Consider the following 15,403-nt stretch of genomic DNA (forward strand, 5'->3'; position numbering starts at 1 on the left):
TGTTCCTTCTTTTTGGTCCTCAACCATCTGGGCAGGCCCTGCTCCTCTCTCTCTCGGGCAAAGGCAGAGAGAAGGAAAAGGGGCACGGATGGTGGTAATCTTGCTGAAAGAGAATTAAGAAATTCCTTCAAAACATGAATGAATGAGACTTCCTATAGGGGAGAGGAGTCTGTGTTCCAAGGAGATGTAAGAGGTTGATAGGCAGGGGGGAGGGAACAGGGACACAAATACATCAGTGAGCTAGTGAGTGATGTAAGAAGCACCTATGTTTTATTATGTTTTTCTCTCAACATGTTCTGGAACCCAAAGCCAGATTTCTTTATAGACCCCGCATGTGAACCCTGCAGCTAATGGGATGTTAATGTTTCCTCATTTGCCCTTCTGAAGCTAAGAGGAGTATTTAACTGCATGTGCATGCACAGGCATACTCGTGTGTGCATATGTATACAGGTGAGTGAGCATAATTATGTCAAAAAAAAAAAAAAAAAAGAGACATGGATTTCAGTCCCAGGTTTGGGATGAGGGAATTTCATCAAATAATTCAGCAAGGGCAAAAAGGACAATACTTGCATGAAAACCCCACAGTTGAGATTTCTAGTAATATGGTTTAAATAAAGATTTTTCACAAGAGGAATCATTCTCATTTTCAAACAGCTCTATGAGGGGGGCTGTCTCTGTCACTGCACAGGTCAAGAGATTACTCCACTGAGTCTGTTTAGAGTTAAAGCTGTAATCAGTAGAATAAATATTTGATATTACCACAGTAAGCATGTAATAGAGAAAAACAAGACTGACAACCTTCTTAAAAATAATCTAGGCCAAATTATCTGCTGGCACAGCTCTGCTCTTGAAGTCATGCCAGCAGGGAGTTTGGTGTTACATTTTGAGCTGCTAAAGGAAGTTATCACAACACACTTTCTCATAACAAAAACAAACAAAAATAATTAATTGTACTGGAAGGAAATTGAGCAAGGATTACCAGATTATCACCAGCCAGAACAACAGGGCTTGTTTTAGCTGTGTTACTGGTTGCTATTTTCCATCCATTTCCTTACAGAGCAAAGGACCACCATTCTCATTGCATTTTCTGTTAGTATCAGGAGCAAACTGATGGCTGAACCAGCAAGCTAGATTCACTGCATCTTGGTCATCCACAACATGAGAAAAAGACTGAATTCCCTTGATGTTTTCCATTTCATATTAACATTCAAGATTGCATTTGAGTAAAGATTCCAGTTTCTAGAGGGAGGACAATTATGAAATATTGTTTGCCCATTTTACTCTGGGATGAAGTAATTTTCATATTTCGTTCCTGGGCTGCACAGTACCAAGCAAAAAATATAACTACCAGGAGGCCTCCACAGAAATTTCCTGAACCTACCGGGAATCCTTGTAAATATGAGTTAAGCCCAAGAAGAAACCAAGAGTCACAAAAACAGTAGCCCTGCATTCATAAGCATCATCTTTGTGCTTGAGTACACGAAGTGAAATTCATCCCATAAAGGCCAAGGTATATGGCGGGCTTTAAACTCTCTTCACTTCTAATTAGATAGGTCAAACAAGATACAAAAAGCAGTTAAGACCAAGCCTTGCCTTCATCTGCACAAGTATAGGTTGCGTACTTAAAGTCTCCCACAAAACTTTAATCAGCAGGAGGGTGGACAGATGTGAAGAAAACTAAGAATCATATATCCTAAACAGAAATGCAGACATATTCACTGGGCCTTGTGAAAAGCTCCTCTTTTTGTTTACTAAAAAGTAAACTATTTCCTTGCTCTGTCCCAATAAATAGAACAAGATGGAAAAAAATGACATTGGATTAGATTTAATTGCCATGTATGTTTTCCCTACTGACACGTTGAAAAGGGTGCATAACAAGCTCCAAGCTCTTCTTTACTGTGAGAGAGAGTATAACACAATTTTTACTGCATACATTAGACTGTAGCAGCAAATTTTACAATTACTAAGAAATTACATTTAAACCCTGATTTTCTGTATTTATTTTATTCGGAGAGCAATACCAGAATGTAGAAACATAGTTTGCATTTATATAGATTGTGTTGCCTGTATTAAGCAGCATAAATGCACTCAAGCTACTGTTTTTTTTCAGTTGTACTCTCTATCAGCTGCAGACCCTCCATTTTCTTGGATAGGGCAGGGATGTAAAGTCAGGTCTGTCTCATTCATGTTTCACAAACTTACTGCCGGGGAAGCAGGGGAGGGAGGGAGGCAAAAAACGCATATCATAACAGTTGGGATCGACCATACACCAGTACCTAATTCTGATGCACCTGAGCTTCAGAGTTTATGGGGATGACATGAGCTTTCTTTTCTATGCAAAAGGTCCCTTTCAGACTGACACAAATTCTAGCAATGCCTCCAAAAAGGTAAACATTCTAAAAAAGCTAACAGGTATTACCCATTTTTGACAATAGCCTAGAAACCGGTTATAATTAATTCAATATTTATTAGCTGAATGATTTGAGGTTTTGGTTCCCAAACTGTTAAACTATCACAAGCCCAAGAAGGAGGAAGCTAGTAACTCACTTATCATTTGTTCTCAATTCCCATTTCTTCCCAACTCTGTTTCTGATGGTTCTTGCCAGTTCTAGATCAAGATGTTGGCAGTTCACTGCCCACCTGGTCATTAATAAAACCTTTGTTGTATTTGTTGGCATCCAATTCCAGGCAAAATGGAAATTCTTTATCTCTTGCACCAAATACAGAAGAGTACTCTTCCACTGGACGTACTGTAATGAATCCATGGCTGCATATATACAGAAACTATGGTCACTGGCCAAAAAGCAAGGCCATTGGCTCCAAAAGCAGATGCTTCTGCAGTAGCTCTGGCAGTCAGCATCACAGTCACTTCAACTGTCCTCTCTGTGCTCACCAGGCTTCTTACCCGACCCACCACAGTATGGCTTTGGACAGAGACCAGGCTCCCCAGTGGCAGTGAGCTGTTCCTCAGGCAGTTAACCATTCCATCCTCCACCTCTCTCCACATCCAGGGATAGTTTTTCCCAGATGCACTAGCCAGCTGCTCACAAACATAACAGATACTCAGTTTAAACTGGTTTTAACCCAAAAGATGTAATTAGTGGCAGTTTAACAAACACCAAAGAATAAAATTTTTAACAAGATTGTGTTCAACTATCATAGATAAACACTGATGCTGAACACACAGGAGTATGTATGGTTGAAACCTGAATCTGCAACAGGCTTAAAGTTGTCTGATTTTCAAAACTGTCTCATCCTCTTTCCCCAATAGCAAGAGAAGGATCATCTCCCTCAGGGAGAAAAAAACCAAACAAGCCAACCAACCCACCCCACAACCTGTCCTTATCAGGAAAGAAAGACTCTCTGCATAGTCCTTTCATAGACATCACTGATTTTTGCTGCATGGCTATACCCTTGATATAATATCTACTTGCTAACAAAGAGTCAAAGAACATTACTCCATTTTTGGGACTAATTTCTTTTCAGAGCATCAGTTATGCAGCCAACACATACAGCTATTTGGACAAATCCTGAAATCTAGCATCGCGTGCTTTCCCATGTAACTCTTTGTTTTCTTTCTCAGTATGTTGTACAGTTGCAACCTGACATCTTACAGGATTTCATTAGTGTATAGATTTAGGCTATTCTGTGAAACATCTGATGAAACAAGGAAACTCCAGTCAAAGCTGTCAAACATTACTGCCTCAAGTTAGGCTCCAAGCTCTTTATCTTGACACCTAAATCAGACATTCAATTTCCAGAGAGGATGAGTGACCCTGTCATAAACTTCTTTTGCAGTCCCAGGTTTAAGCAACCAGAATATGATAGTCTTGTATAGATCCTAATTAAGAATGAAGTTAACAACAGACTCTGGAATGTATTTAGAGCTTTCAGATGAAATTGTTAGACATGCTTGATGCCAGGTGCTCAGTGTGGCACGACACACCCAATAGGACTTAGTATCTTTAAACTCACACATTTCTGAAAACAACATGGATGCACTTCTGAATTTAAGCCTGACATCCATCATCTTTTACAGAGCGTGTTCCTACAGGGTTCTTAATATACAGAGCAAATGGCAGATAAGAGACAAAATCCCTATTGCTGTTATAGGTGACAGACTCTTGCTATCAAGCTCTTGGCAGCTATCATAGAAGGAAGGGGACATAATTACACACACTTGAGGCTTCATTTCCTTCACAAGCACACTTCATTAGTACTCACTGGTAAATATACTTGCACATCTTCAGAAAGACAAACACTGTTTTTGCAGGATGCCTCATCAATGCACTAATTTGTGGTGGCAAAACACATAGCAAATAATTTATCAACATTTCTGTGGTCTTTCCATACACTGAAGAATCCACGAGCTATCTCTGCATTATCTGTTCATACATGATTTCATATAGCTTGGTCTGCTTTGTTTCCTGCATATCACGTTTAAAAACAGCCATGTACGCCCTTGGAATAGAAAGGTAGGATATCAGCATAAGCTATATGACAACTACCTTGTAATACGGTGCTACCTGAGTGCCATTCAAAACTGTAGGTAAGGTGGCAAGAGATACACAGGTCTCCTGGCTGTGTCAACTTGGGAGATGCCATTTGGAAATCAATATGCTTGAGTTCCACAGAGTGGTCTCATTGCTGTCAGTACTGGGTAACCTGCAGCTCTGCAGTGACAGCAAGGTCAGCTGCAGAAGGAGCTGAAAGAAGCGGAAGGCAGCAGGATGGCCTTCCCAAGGAAGGCCGCCTACCCTTCCCACCCTCCTACTGCCAGACTACTATACTGCAATACCCCATGCTATCACGTATTTACCACCATAAGACTAAGTACTGATGTACATGATGTATCCCGTTTTCTTTTTCATTTGTTTGGGATTTTTGTTTGTTTCTTTACAAAAAAAAAATAAACCCCCAAACTCTGCTACTGGCTTTCCTTTTTCTTTGGGCAAGGCATTTCACACCCTTCTCCTCACATCTAGTCTGTATGTTCTTTGGAGCAGGAATATTTCTATATGGCACTTCCCACAAGGGATTTTGTTGTAAGTGTCTCAGGGAGCCAGCTCTGAACTCCTGGCTTAATTTCCCTGTCTGCTGCAGACTTCTTATGTGACAATAGGCAAGTCAGTAAAGCCATCCACACCTCCTTTGAACACCTCTAAAATGGACATAGAGTAATGCTGTGCATATTGTCCCATTAGTAATAGAATTCACGAAGATTACTTGTTTGCTGAGGCTTCTTGGAGACTGGTAAAGCTCAGGTGATAAAATCCCATTCATATTAACGTTTCACACAATAGTTCCTCCCCAGCCCTTTCTAAAGCTTCAAATCAGATTTTTATGATGCTACTAACTTACAGGTTTCTACTTTTTAGACTGTGTTGCCAAGGTGTAACAGAGTAAGATTTCAGGGAGACATCCTATCATCCCATGCATTCTCTGATCTCTCCAAAATCCTACACACATGTAAAATGTAGGTACTGCCCCTCTCCCTCTCACACACAAGGAGCATTGACATTTTCAGACAGTAATTTTATTTCCTCTTCTTACCCTTTCCTCCAATTTTCCTTCTAAAGCCTCTGTAAAGTTTTGGGACATCACCAGGCTTACAGAAGCAGCAGCTACCTTCCCTCTCTGTTCACGTTCTCAGTTCATTCATAAATTCAGAAGTACCCTGCACAAAGCAAAACCTTTTTGTGGGTAACATGATGTACATATCATTGCATTAGCCATATTTACAAAGCTATAAGCAAATTATGTTTTGCATCATAGCCGTGAAGACAAATATAGTAATAGAATCAGGTACCTCTCCAACCAGATGGAAATTTGCTAATGCAATAGGAAGTTGCTTATTAAATACAATAAACTTCTGGTGTCAGGAAATACAAACTGCAAGCACGATCAGGTGAAGGGAAAATGGCTACTTTAACGATCCTACACACAGATACATAAATTTCTCCTGATTAGAAAAAAATCCTGTCAATACTCTTACCTCTCTTAACCGGGGTTGTTAGGTTTTTTTTGCTTTTTTTTTTTTTAAATACACATCACAATATACTGCTAAAGAAAAGGCTGTTGTCATCTTTTCACAAGTGAAAAAAGAAGCTGCTGGGCAAGTCCTGACTTCAGACCAATACTGAAATGCAAAATAAATCCTTTAAAGTACTTTAACACTAACCTTTTATGCAGACGTTCTAGACCTTTCAAGCAGTGATATGGTCTGAGACGTGCTGTACCAATATCTTTAACAAGCAACACCTAGAACAAGAGAATGGTGCTCTCACCTAATTTGTGAGAAATCACATGAAGAAGAACATGTGAGCTGCAAACAAGGAGAGCAAGAGAATTAGCAACACATTTATTAGTATACTTTGACACTGCTTACCCACAGCATTCTCCTGGAGAAACTGGCTGCTCATGGCTTGGACAGGCATACTCCTTATTGGGTAAAAAACCTGGCTGGATGGCCAGGCCCAGAGTGTGGTGGTGAATGGAGTTAAATCCAGTTGGCGGCCAGTCACAACTGGTGTTCCCCAGGGCTCAGTACTGGGGCCAGTTCTGTTCAATATCTTTATCCATGATCTGGATGAGGGGATCGAGTGCACCCTCGGTAAGTTTGCAGATGACACCAAGCTGGGTGAGACTGTTGATCTGCTGGAGGGTAGGAAGGCTCTACAGAGGGACCTGGACAGGCTGGATCGATGGGCCAGGGCCAACTGCATGAGATTCAACAAGGCTAAGCACCAGGTCCTGCACTTGGGTCACAACAACCCCATGCAACGCTACACGCTTGGGGAAGAGTGGCTGGAGAGCCGCCTGGCAGAAAACGACCTGGAGGTGTTGGTTGACAGCCAGCTGAATATGAGCCAGCAGTGTGCCCAGGTGGTCAAGAGGGCCAATAGCATCCTGGCTTGCACCAGAAACAGTGTGACCAGCAGAACTAGGGAAGTGATTGTCCCCCTGTGCTCTGCACTGGTGAGGCCGCACCTCAAATAGTGTTCGGTTTTGGGCCCCTCACTACAAGAAGGACGTCAAGGTACTGGAGCATGTCCAAAGAAGGGAATGAAGCTGGTGAAGGGTCTAGAACACAAGTCATACAAGAAGTGGCTGAGGGAGCTGGGGTTGTTGAGTCTGGAGAAGAGGAGGCTGAGGGGAGACCTAATTGCTCTCTACAACTACCTGAAAGGAGGTTGTAGCAAGGCGAGGGTCAGTCTCTTCTCCCAAGTAACAAGTGATAATATGAGAGGAAATGGCCTCAAGTTGCACCAGGGGAGGTTTAGATTGGATATTAGGAAAAACAACTTCACCAAAAGGGCAGTCAGGCATTGGAACAGGCTGCCCAGGGAAGTGGTTGAGTCTCCATCCCTGGAGGTATTTGAAAGACACGTAGATGTAGTGCTTAGGGACATGGTTTAATGGAGGACTTGGCAGTGCCAGGTTAATGGTTGGACTTGATGATCTTAAAGGTCTTTTCCAACCTAAATGATTCTATGATATCAGAAGAACAGTTCTTTCAATAGCCATAATCAAATCCAGGATGACAATTAATGAACAGCCTATCTTGTTACTTCTGTGCAAAACACATGGGTCACTGAGCAGTTACTGAATAGTTCCAGTTCGCTATGCCTTGCAAGGACAGGTGAGCACACAGCCTCTATGCACTATACATGGGTCAGGGAGTGGACTTCATAAGGGAGTCAGAAAATAGTTTCAGAAATAGTTTATAAAGACAGGGTGGTGAACATCCTAATCATGTCTGAGATATTATATCATGCTGTTTAATTAGAAGATGCAATTTTGATAAGGTTCTCGCTAAGGAATCCGCTTTCTAGAATATAGGTCAAAATTGCTGAAGATTTTTTTTTAAATCACCCTCTGCTATCACCCATCCAGAAAAACTATCGATGCCAGCCTTCTTTTCTGCTCATATTAGGCCTACAGTCATCATGGCAAAACTCACACCAACACCACAAAACCTAAAATTTCACCTTCACCTGTAAGGCACATCATCTGCAAAATTGACTCAACACAACAAGGCTACACAAAATGTGTACATTCAAAACATACAACTATGACAGAGCTCCAGAGGAGCAAGTTACTTTTATTTAGGTGCACAGAACTGATTCCCTGGAAAATGCCTGGATGAGAGCATCTGGGCTTAAACTACCTGAAGAACTGTTTGCCACAGCTAGGCACCGAGAGAGTTAAGTAATTCCTGTTAGAATAGTCCTCCTAGGTGCCTGGATAAAGGGCACTATGCAATACAAACTAGCACAGAGGTGCCAATAGATGTTCCATAATTAAGGATCTACCCGTCTTTTCTTCTTAATGGGTACTTGACAATTTTCTAATTCTCTTCCACCTTGAATATTTTGTTTCAGCAGTGCTCTAAACAGAAAATTTTTCTAGTGTGGATTTTCTAAGGGTACTTCTGGGGTTTAGAGGCTAAACTAAGCAAGAGAATTTTTGTTCTGGGTTGCAAACAACAGCACACAGGCCATTCAGCATTTGTGCACAATAACCCACCTACTTTCTTCACAAAACAAATTAGTGTCACAGATCAATATTCAGAGGGGGCTTTGTTTTGTGCTGGTTTTAAGTGGCAAAACTGCTTGCTTTTCCTGTCGGAAGACTTCTACCAGAAGCACGCATTTTCAGTCCAAGAAGCTGTCACATCAACATAGTTCAGGGAGACGATAGATGTTAGTTCATACGCCTTCTCATCCTTCTCTCGGAACTCAACACAACAGCCTGCCACCCACCATACTAACCCAAGAGATAAAACACAGAATCATACTTATAGAATGAGAGGGGCTTGTAAGCAAAGCCAAATTAAAAAGACATACACACTAAGGCTATAGCTGACTATCAAAATGCAGCATCATAGCAGGTAACAGCTCAGAAAACAACATCCTGCTAATGCAACTATACCTCTCCTATACGCAGGTGAACCTAACCTACGTAACACAATACCGATCAGACCTGCTGTAGAAGGTTCAGGCTCAAAGACTCATTTCCTTATATCAAAATTGTCATTAGTAAGTGTACAGCATTTGCCAACTTAACCGCCTAGGAACTGTGGCCTAAAGAATGCATAAACCTGAGGCTACAAAAACGCCACACAGTACTGTCATAGGAAGTAAGAGGTGCCTGTTGCATTCACTTATGTGATCGTTGGGGTGGACTAAATGGGATCCACTGAGGATTAAAAGGGATCAAAATAGAAGTGAAACTCAATAGTATGAAATGCAAGGTCATACATTTAAGGGCTAATGCCATTCTTGAGAGTATGGGTTTATCACTAGAAAAGGACAAGAAAGAGAACCTAGGAAAAACAGGTGATCACAGGATGAAAATGAGCAACCAATGTCACAGGGCAGCAAAAAGGAAAGGAAATCCTAGGGTGTATTAATGGGAAAAAAAAATAATCAGTGACACATCTCAAATGCTAATCTCCAATTTTACCTGTTCAAGAAAGGAGAATTAAAATAAAACAACTGTGATAATGGGTTATAAAAATTTCACTGTAGAAATGGATTGCTACAAGGAATACTTTGGGGAAGAGGCCAGAATGCATTGGTAACCACTGCAACAACCTCGAAGTGATGCATCTCGATGAAGTTAAGCTATGAGACCACCAGTGAACTGTCCTGCACTGCATGGACAAGTCTTGCCTTTTAAGGACTTCACTTTCAAGAAATGCCAACACAGACACATGTCCACTAAAACAAGCATTCTTCGCATACCCATTAATACCAGACTGACTCACATTACTGGCTGGGTGTACAAGACATACACAGTTTCCCTCTGGGCACGAGATTCAGGCATTGCCAACACCTATATATCACAGAGGCTTCAAACCTTCTACAAAACACAGTACCATGCCTCTATTTCCTCTTAGCAAATATTTTCCTAAAGCAGGCATAATACATTTCTTTGTGTTAGTTTATGCCCACCTTTAACTGAGGAAGTATGTTTGTGCAGGAAGAGAAAAGACTTCTGTGGAAAAACACATTTAGTTTTTCCTTATTGACCAAGTCCATTAAAATTATCCAAAAGGTGAACATTTTGTTCTACTACTGAAAGATTATTGGGCCAGGGTTTCAAATCCAGCCTTATCATTACGTAAAGAAATTCCAGAAAGCTAGCAAGAAAATAGTTTCACCAAGCGAGGTTTCTTTTCCTTATAATTGCAAAAGCAGTAACGGAGAAAAGGAAAACAACCCTGAAGTCAGCCTTCTGTATGTCATGCTGTTCTCTTTTCTTTTTTTAAGCTAGCAAAAGATGCAATAAATTAAAAAAAAAGTTCCTTTTCATTACTACAGCATTAAAGAAATATATTTCGTTTTGTATGGATTGAAATTTTGACATCATTCTTGGCTTCAGTATCATCCCCAATTAGAAACCCCTAGAAAAGCGAGAACGACAAGAACCATTAAACATGTCACAACATGGGGTGAAGGGAAGACGTGCTGGAAGTGGAGGTCTTTTCAAAGAAAGCATAGGAAATTGTGCTGCACAATGAGTGCAGAATATGTTTTTTCTCCCCCCCCCCCCCCCCCCCCAGCCTCCACCTCCTGCCCCCCTCCTCATGACAGAAACACACATTTTATGGCCTAAAAGCCAACGCAAAAGGGTGTGTTCTTTCAGGTTTATAGCCTTGACTAATGGAATTGCTCTAAATAACATTTTGATCTTGTAAGGTCACGCAGAGTGCTATACCTTTCCTTTAATGATTCAGGTCTGGACCAAGCATTTCCCAGAATTGAGATGGTAATGAAGTCATTAGTTTCTTCCTACTTGAAGCTCTGGCTAGGAAAGGGAATTCTATGGGTAAAGTCTGAGAGGGTCTTTTTCATAAAGCTCATACCCAGCTGAGCTGTAACACCTGTTACATTTTCCCAGGAGCCTGAGCTGCAGAGCATTTCCAATCTATTTGCTCTTCTTCTCCTATAGCACATTGACAAAAGCTGGGGGAATGGGTTTTCTAAGGGAGTGCTAATTGAAAAAAAAAATCTAAGGCTGGTGCAAATGTTAACTCACATCCCAGCTAAGGCACTGATGATTATTTCCTTGTCATCTTTGAAAATACAAGCAGTTCCAGACCGCATTTAAATTAAAAATACACATTTGAAACAGGTTCCTTAATAATTCCTCACCTTCTATGCATGATATAAAGGAAGAACAATGACTCCAAAAAAAACTATTGAAAATAAGCCTTTATGCTAACAGTTTTGATACTAAAATATAGTCACTGCTCAGTAGAGAAACACAGCACTAAGCATATGCCGGTAAATATAGAACTAACAACCATATATAAATTCTTACAAAGACAAATAATATTTCTTGGAGAAACATTTTTAAAACATGGTTTCTCAAGCAAAGAGAGCAATAAGCCTGGAAGATCAAGTTCTAGCTCTGAGTATCTTTGGGGAGGGGTGTGTCATTTGTTCATTTGAAGCAGCAATACATATGATTTAAGGAAATTCCAATTAACTAAAGAACAACATATTCACAAGTTAGACTCAAAACTGAAATACATTCAGCAACCAGCAAATATCTTGTTTTGCCACTGGTACCCTCTCAGATCTCCCTCCAAAGTGAACCCATTCATAAGCTATGTTTTATAGAGTAGACTCAGGTATTTCAATACATTTTAGTCTCACCACCTAATTAGCACACATATAGAGTAATAGAGATCATTAGAAAGGAAGCTAGTACGAGGACATTCCTTGACTTAGGAATTTGTTCCTCCTACCAGATCAAAATAACCCAGACTTACTGAACCCCAGAACATGCCACAGAAATCAGCTCTTCTCTGTGGTGAAGGTACAGTCTAAAGGTAGGACGCTTCTTTACTCTTTTTGCTGCAGACCTAGCTGGCTGTTGCTGTGATCATTAAGGCTTTATAATCAGAGATAGAATGAGATTCTGAAGAAACGTCTGACTAGGTAGTATCCCCAGTGTCTTAAACATAACATTGAAGCTTCAGTACACCTAATTATTGGAGTCAAAACATTTTGCTGCATTGCACTTTGGTTCCTCACTTTTATCACTTTAAAGCAGTTCTGAAAAGCCTCCAAAAATGAAAATAACTGGGGCTTTTCTGTTGTGTTTTTTTTTGGGTTTTTTTTGGGTTTTTTTTGTTTTTTATTTCTACACCATATTGCACAAACATATAGTATAAACAAGTGGAATATGGTGTGGCAATTTTTGAGCATCTTTGTAACAGTTAGGAAGTCCATATGCAAGAAAGAAGGGGCATACTACTAAAGTATAAAATTAATCTCGCATTTTTAAGAAAACAGTGTGCATTCAAGAAAGAATATTGCAGTCCTCATTTTTATGATTGTTATGCTAAAATATTATACTAGAAATAAGTAAAGCATTCATGATGACAGGCTAAAGTAGCGGTTTTCTCTCTTACCTTTCCCCCAGAAATATCAAACCACATTATTGTTGTTTTTCTTTTAGTATTACAAATCTTAATGAAAGATCTTGCTCATTTACAAAGTAGGGAATTATTATAGACTAATTTCTGATCATTTTGCTCACAGACCACAGCATACCTACGTTCCTGATTTGCTGAGTCTATTCTACACAGCTGAGAGAAGTAACCTTGCTGCCAAGCTATACTACAAGGTTTTGTTAATTTCCCAATAAAATGAAGTAGAACCGCTTTCTGTCTGTGTTTGTATCCCCAAAATCACTGGATACAATCACGCTAACGTAACACATCAGAAAATGGCCTACACAATGAAGAATATCTGAAAGTTTATAGTACAAGCATACTTTTACTTTCCTTTGCCTTTGCTTTTGGTCAATGCCAGCCAGGCAGTGAATCATGCCATGTCATCCCAATGGAGGAAGTATCTGCAGGCAATCAGGAGACAGCACCTCCCAAGCATTTAATCCTAATTCTGATCAGCTAAAAATAGGAGCTTAAAATTTTCCCTTGTAAGCTCAGCCTTAATTCTTCACTGTAATGCGTAAGTTTGCTATCTAATGCACCTGAAACATACCTACTCCCACATTTTAGCCATGTCCCACTGGCTACAAACTGCCCCTTCATTCAGCATGCAGTGTCCTCCCTGTACAAAACTATTCCACTTCTTTAACCTATTCAGCCAAGTGAACTGCATAAAGTCAAGTTCATCCCTTTCTAAACCCTTCACAAGCATCTTTGTATATTCTTGCTTTACACTGGTTACCTCTGCATATTAGTACCCACTTCTGAAAACAAGTAACAGGATCTACTGGTACTCCACGCAGCGCAACATGCCCCAGTTGGACAACCATATTCTCTATCCAGTGCTAAGCCTTCCCAGAAAGAGGCGGTTCCTGCACCACCCACAATCAAAACCTGCGGATGGTAAGTTTACAGAGCTCCTATTACCTTTCCTTTTGGAGAACAAAGGCAGACCCTGGGAAATAACTGTTTGGAAATGACTATGTGGTAAAGACTCCAGAACCTTTAACCTTTTAGTTGCAACTTTCTCCATATTTACACATGATCTGGCGATGGCCTGACAAAATGGCAAGACTGGAAACCTGGGATTCAGATACCTGACCTGTACTCTGGAATTTGAATCAGAAGAAGAAAGAACGAATCAGAAAACTGATTCGTTTAACCTTCACACTTGGCATAAATTGCTTTCTACACTGCACTACAAACTGTTAAGTAACGGTGATTTGTTGAAAGTAAAAAATAGCCTTCAGCATTTCTTGCCTGTCCACAGAAGGTGAACAGCAGCAGTCCAGCAAAAGCTTCTGTTCCACATGCTCTGCTGCTCAGTCAGGAGCACAAACTGAAAGGTATTGCTCAGTGGGACTGGGGCCTCCTGTGGCATAAACAGGCCATAAATCTGACTATATATTTGAATAACGTCAAGAACTATCACAATACAAGCTGCATATAAACATTAAATAAAAATTAAATAACTTGAATTATAATCAACTACAACCAGCCCACCAATAAACGCCACACACAAATACCTATTGAGGCCTAATAATCTTACATATTTTTGCCATCTGGAATGACTCACTTCATTGCACTTTTCCCAAAAATAAGAAGATCAACAGCAGTGCATGACTTCAGGTTGCCTCTGGAAGAAAACTTCAGCAAGTCCTATTAAACAGAAAGATATCACCCGTAGCTCAGGACTATCCAAGAGCATGAAATCACTGAAGGCTAAGGGAGTATTCTGGGAAAGTATCACTGCATGCCTGCCCTGTTCTCATACCGCTCCCAGACACCTGCAGCTAGTCACTGCTGGAGACTAAGCAATGAGGAAGATGGATGTTCAGACACTCTTATGTCAGAACTCTGCAACAGAGAAACCACCACTCTCAAATGCTGATAGAGCTCCCAGCAGGACAACATCCAAACTTTCCATACTCATCTAAGTTGAAGAAATGCGATTAACCTGGTTTTACAAGTGGGGAACTGAGGCACAGAGCAATTAAGCAAGTTCTCCAAAACACCAACGGAAGTTTGAGGGCACCGTTTGAGCCATAGTTCTGAGGTTAGATCATGGTCATGATTCTTCTAGTGCATGAATACAGCCAACATCTTTGCTTCCAGAAGAGGTCATGAGGGATATGATTTTGTAATCTTGTTTTCATTTCTCAAAAATCTTACTAAAATTCTGACCCTGCAAGCTGAATTTAGGTGGATTCAATACAGATGGTAGATCAGAGAAAAGGTTTCTTCTCAACTGCAAGCAAAACCAGGTGAGCTGGTTTTGAATGTGAAGAAAACAGATTAAAAATAACAATTTATTTCTTCAAGAACGTTCTTGAATATATCTATATAAATGCAAAATTACATGTTTTATTTACACATGTACATGTTTTATACTTCACTTTCACAACAATATTATACACAAGTTTATAAAGTCATTCCCTGCCAGAGATTTGGTTTGAGAAAAAAAAAAAAAAAAAAATCCCATTTTGCAACCTTGTTTAGTTACTGTAAGAATTCTCTCATAGAACAATTCAGCCTACAGCCTCTCTTTTGCCAAATAGTAATTCTGACTTTGAACTAACCTAACAAACTGTTATGATCAAGTCATCGTAAACATCTCAATCTTTTCACAAAGTTAACTGACACCTGCCAATGAAGTGCAGTATTTCAGGTTAAGGCAATACTGGTCACTTGCTGTATACATCCAGAATGAAAACCATGCAAAAACTACCCTCGGACATCAAAATCCATGGAAATTAATATAAAGAATTCTAAAGATTTTTAATTTAATAATACAATTGAATTACTACAAGCTTTCCCATGTTTAAAACTAACATTCATATTTAAAATTTTCCTTTTTATTTTAAAGCAAAAAGTTTGGGGTCTGTCACCTGAGTACTGACACTTTAAGAGCAGGGGAAAGAGAGGAAAGGT

At 40.0% G+C, this 15,403-nt stretch overlaps 1 protein-coding gene across 6 annotated transcripts in view; it reads right to left on the minus strand.

The window, feature by feature from the left end:
• Window positions 1–15,403, minus strand: part of LOC148057514 (uncharacterized) — a 167,554-nt gene that overhangs the window by 117,997 nt on the left and 34,154 nt on the right. Inside the window, exon 5 of one of the 6 annotated variants that reach the window (XM_087737418.1) lies at window positions 6,204–6,261. The exons of the other annotated variants lie outside the window; for them this stretch is intronic. Coding sequence (XP_087593544.1) covers window positions 6,248–6,261 — 14 coding nt within the window. The 3' untranslated portion in view covers window positions 6,204–6,247. Of the gene's footprint in view, window positions 1–6,203; window positions 6,262–15,403 lie in introns of those variants that run through there. 6 annotated transcript variants of the gene reach the window in all.

Source organism: Nipponia nippon, unplaced genomic scaffold, assembly GCF_047370975.1.
Source record: "Nipponia nippon isolate SJK-2023a ecotype South Korea unplaced genomic scaffold, ASM4737097v1 scaffold_1, whole genome shotgun sequence".
Taxonomy (NCBI): Eukaryota; Metazoa; Chordata; class Aves; order Pelecaniformes; family Threskiornithidae; genus Nipponia; species Nipponia nippon.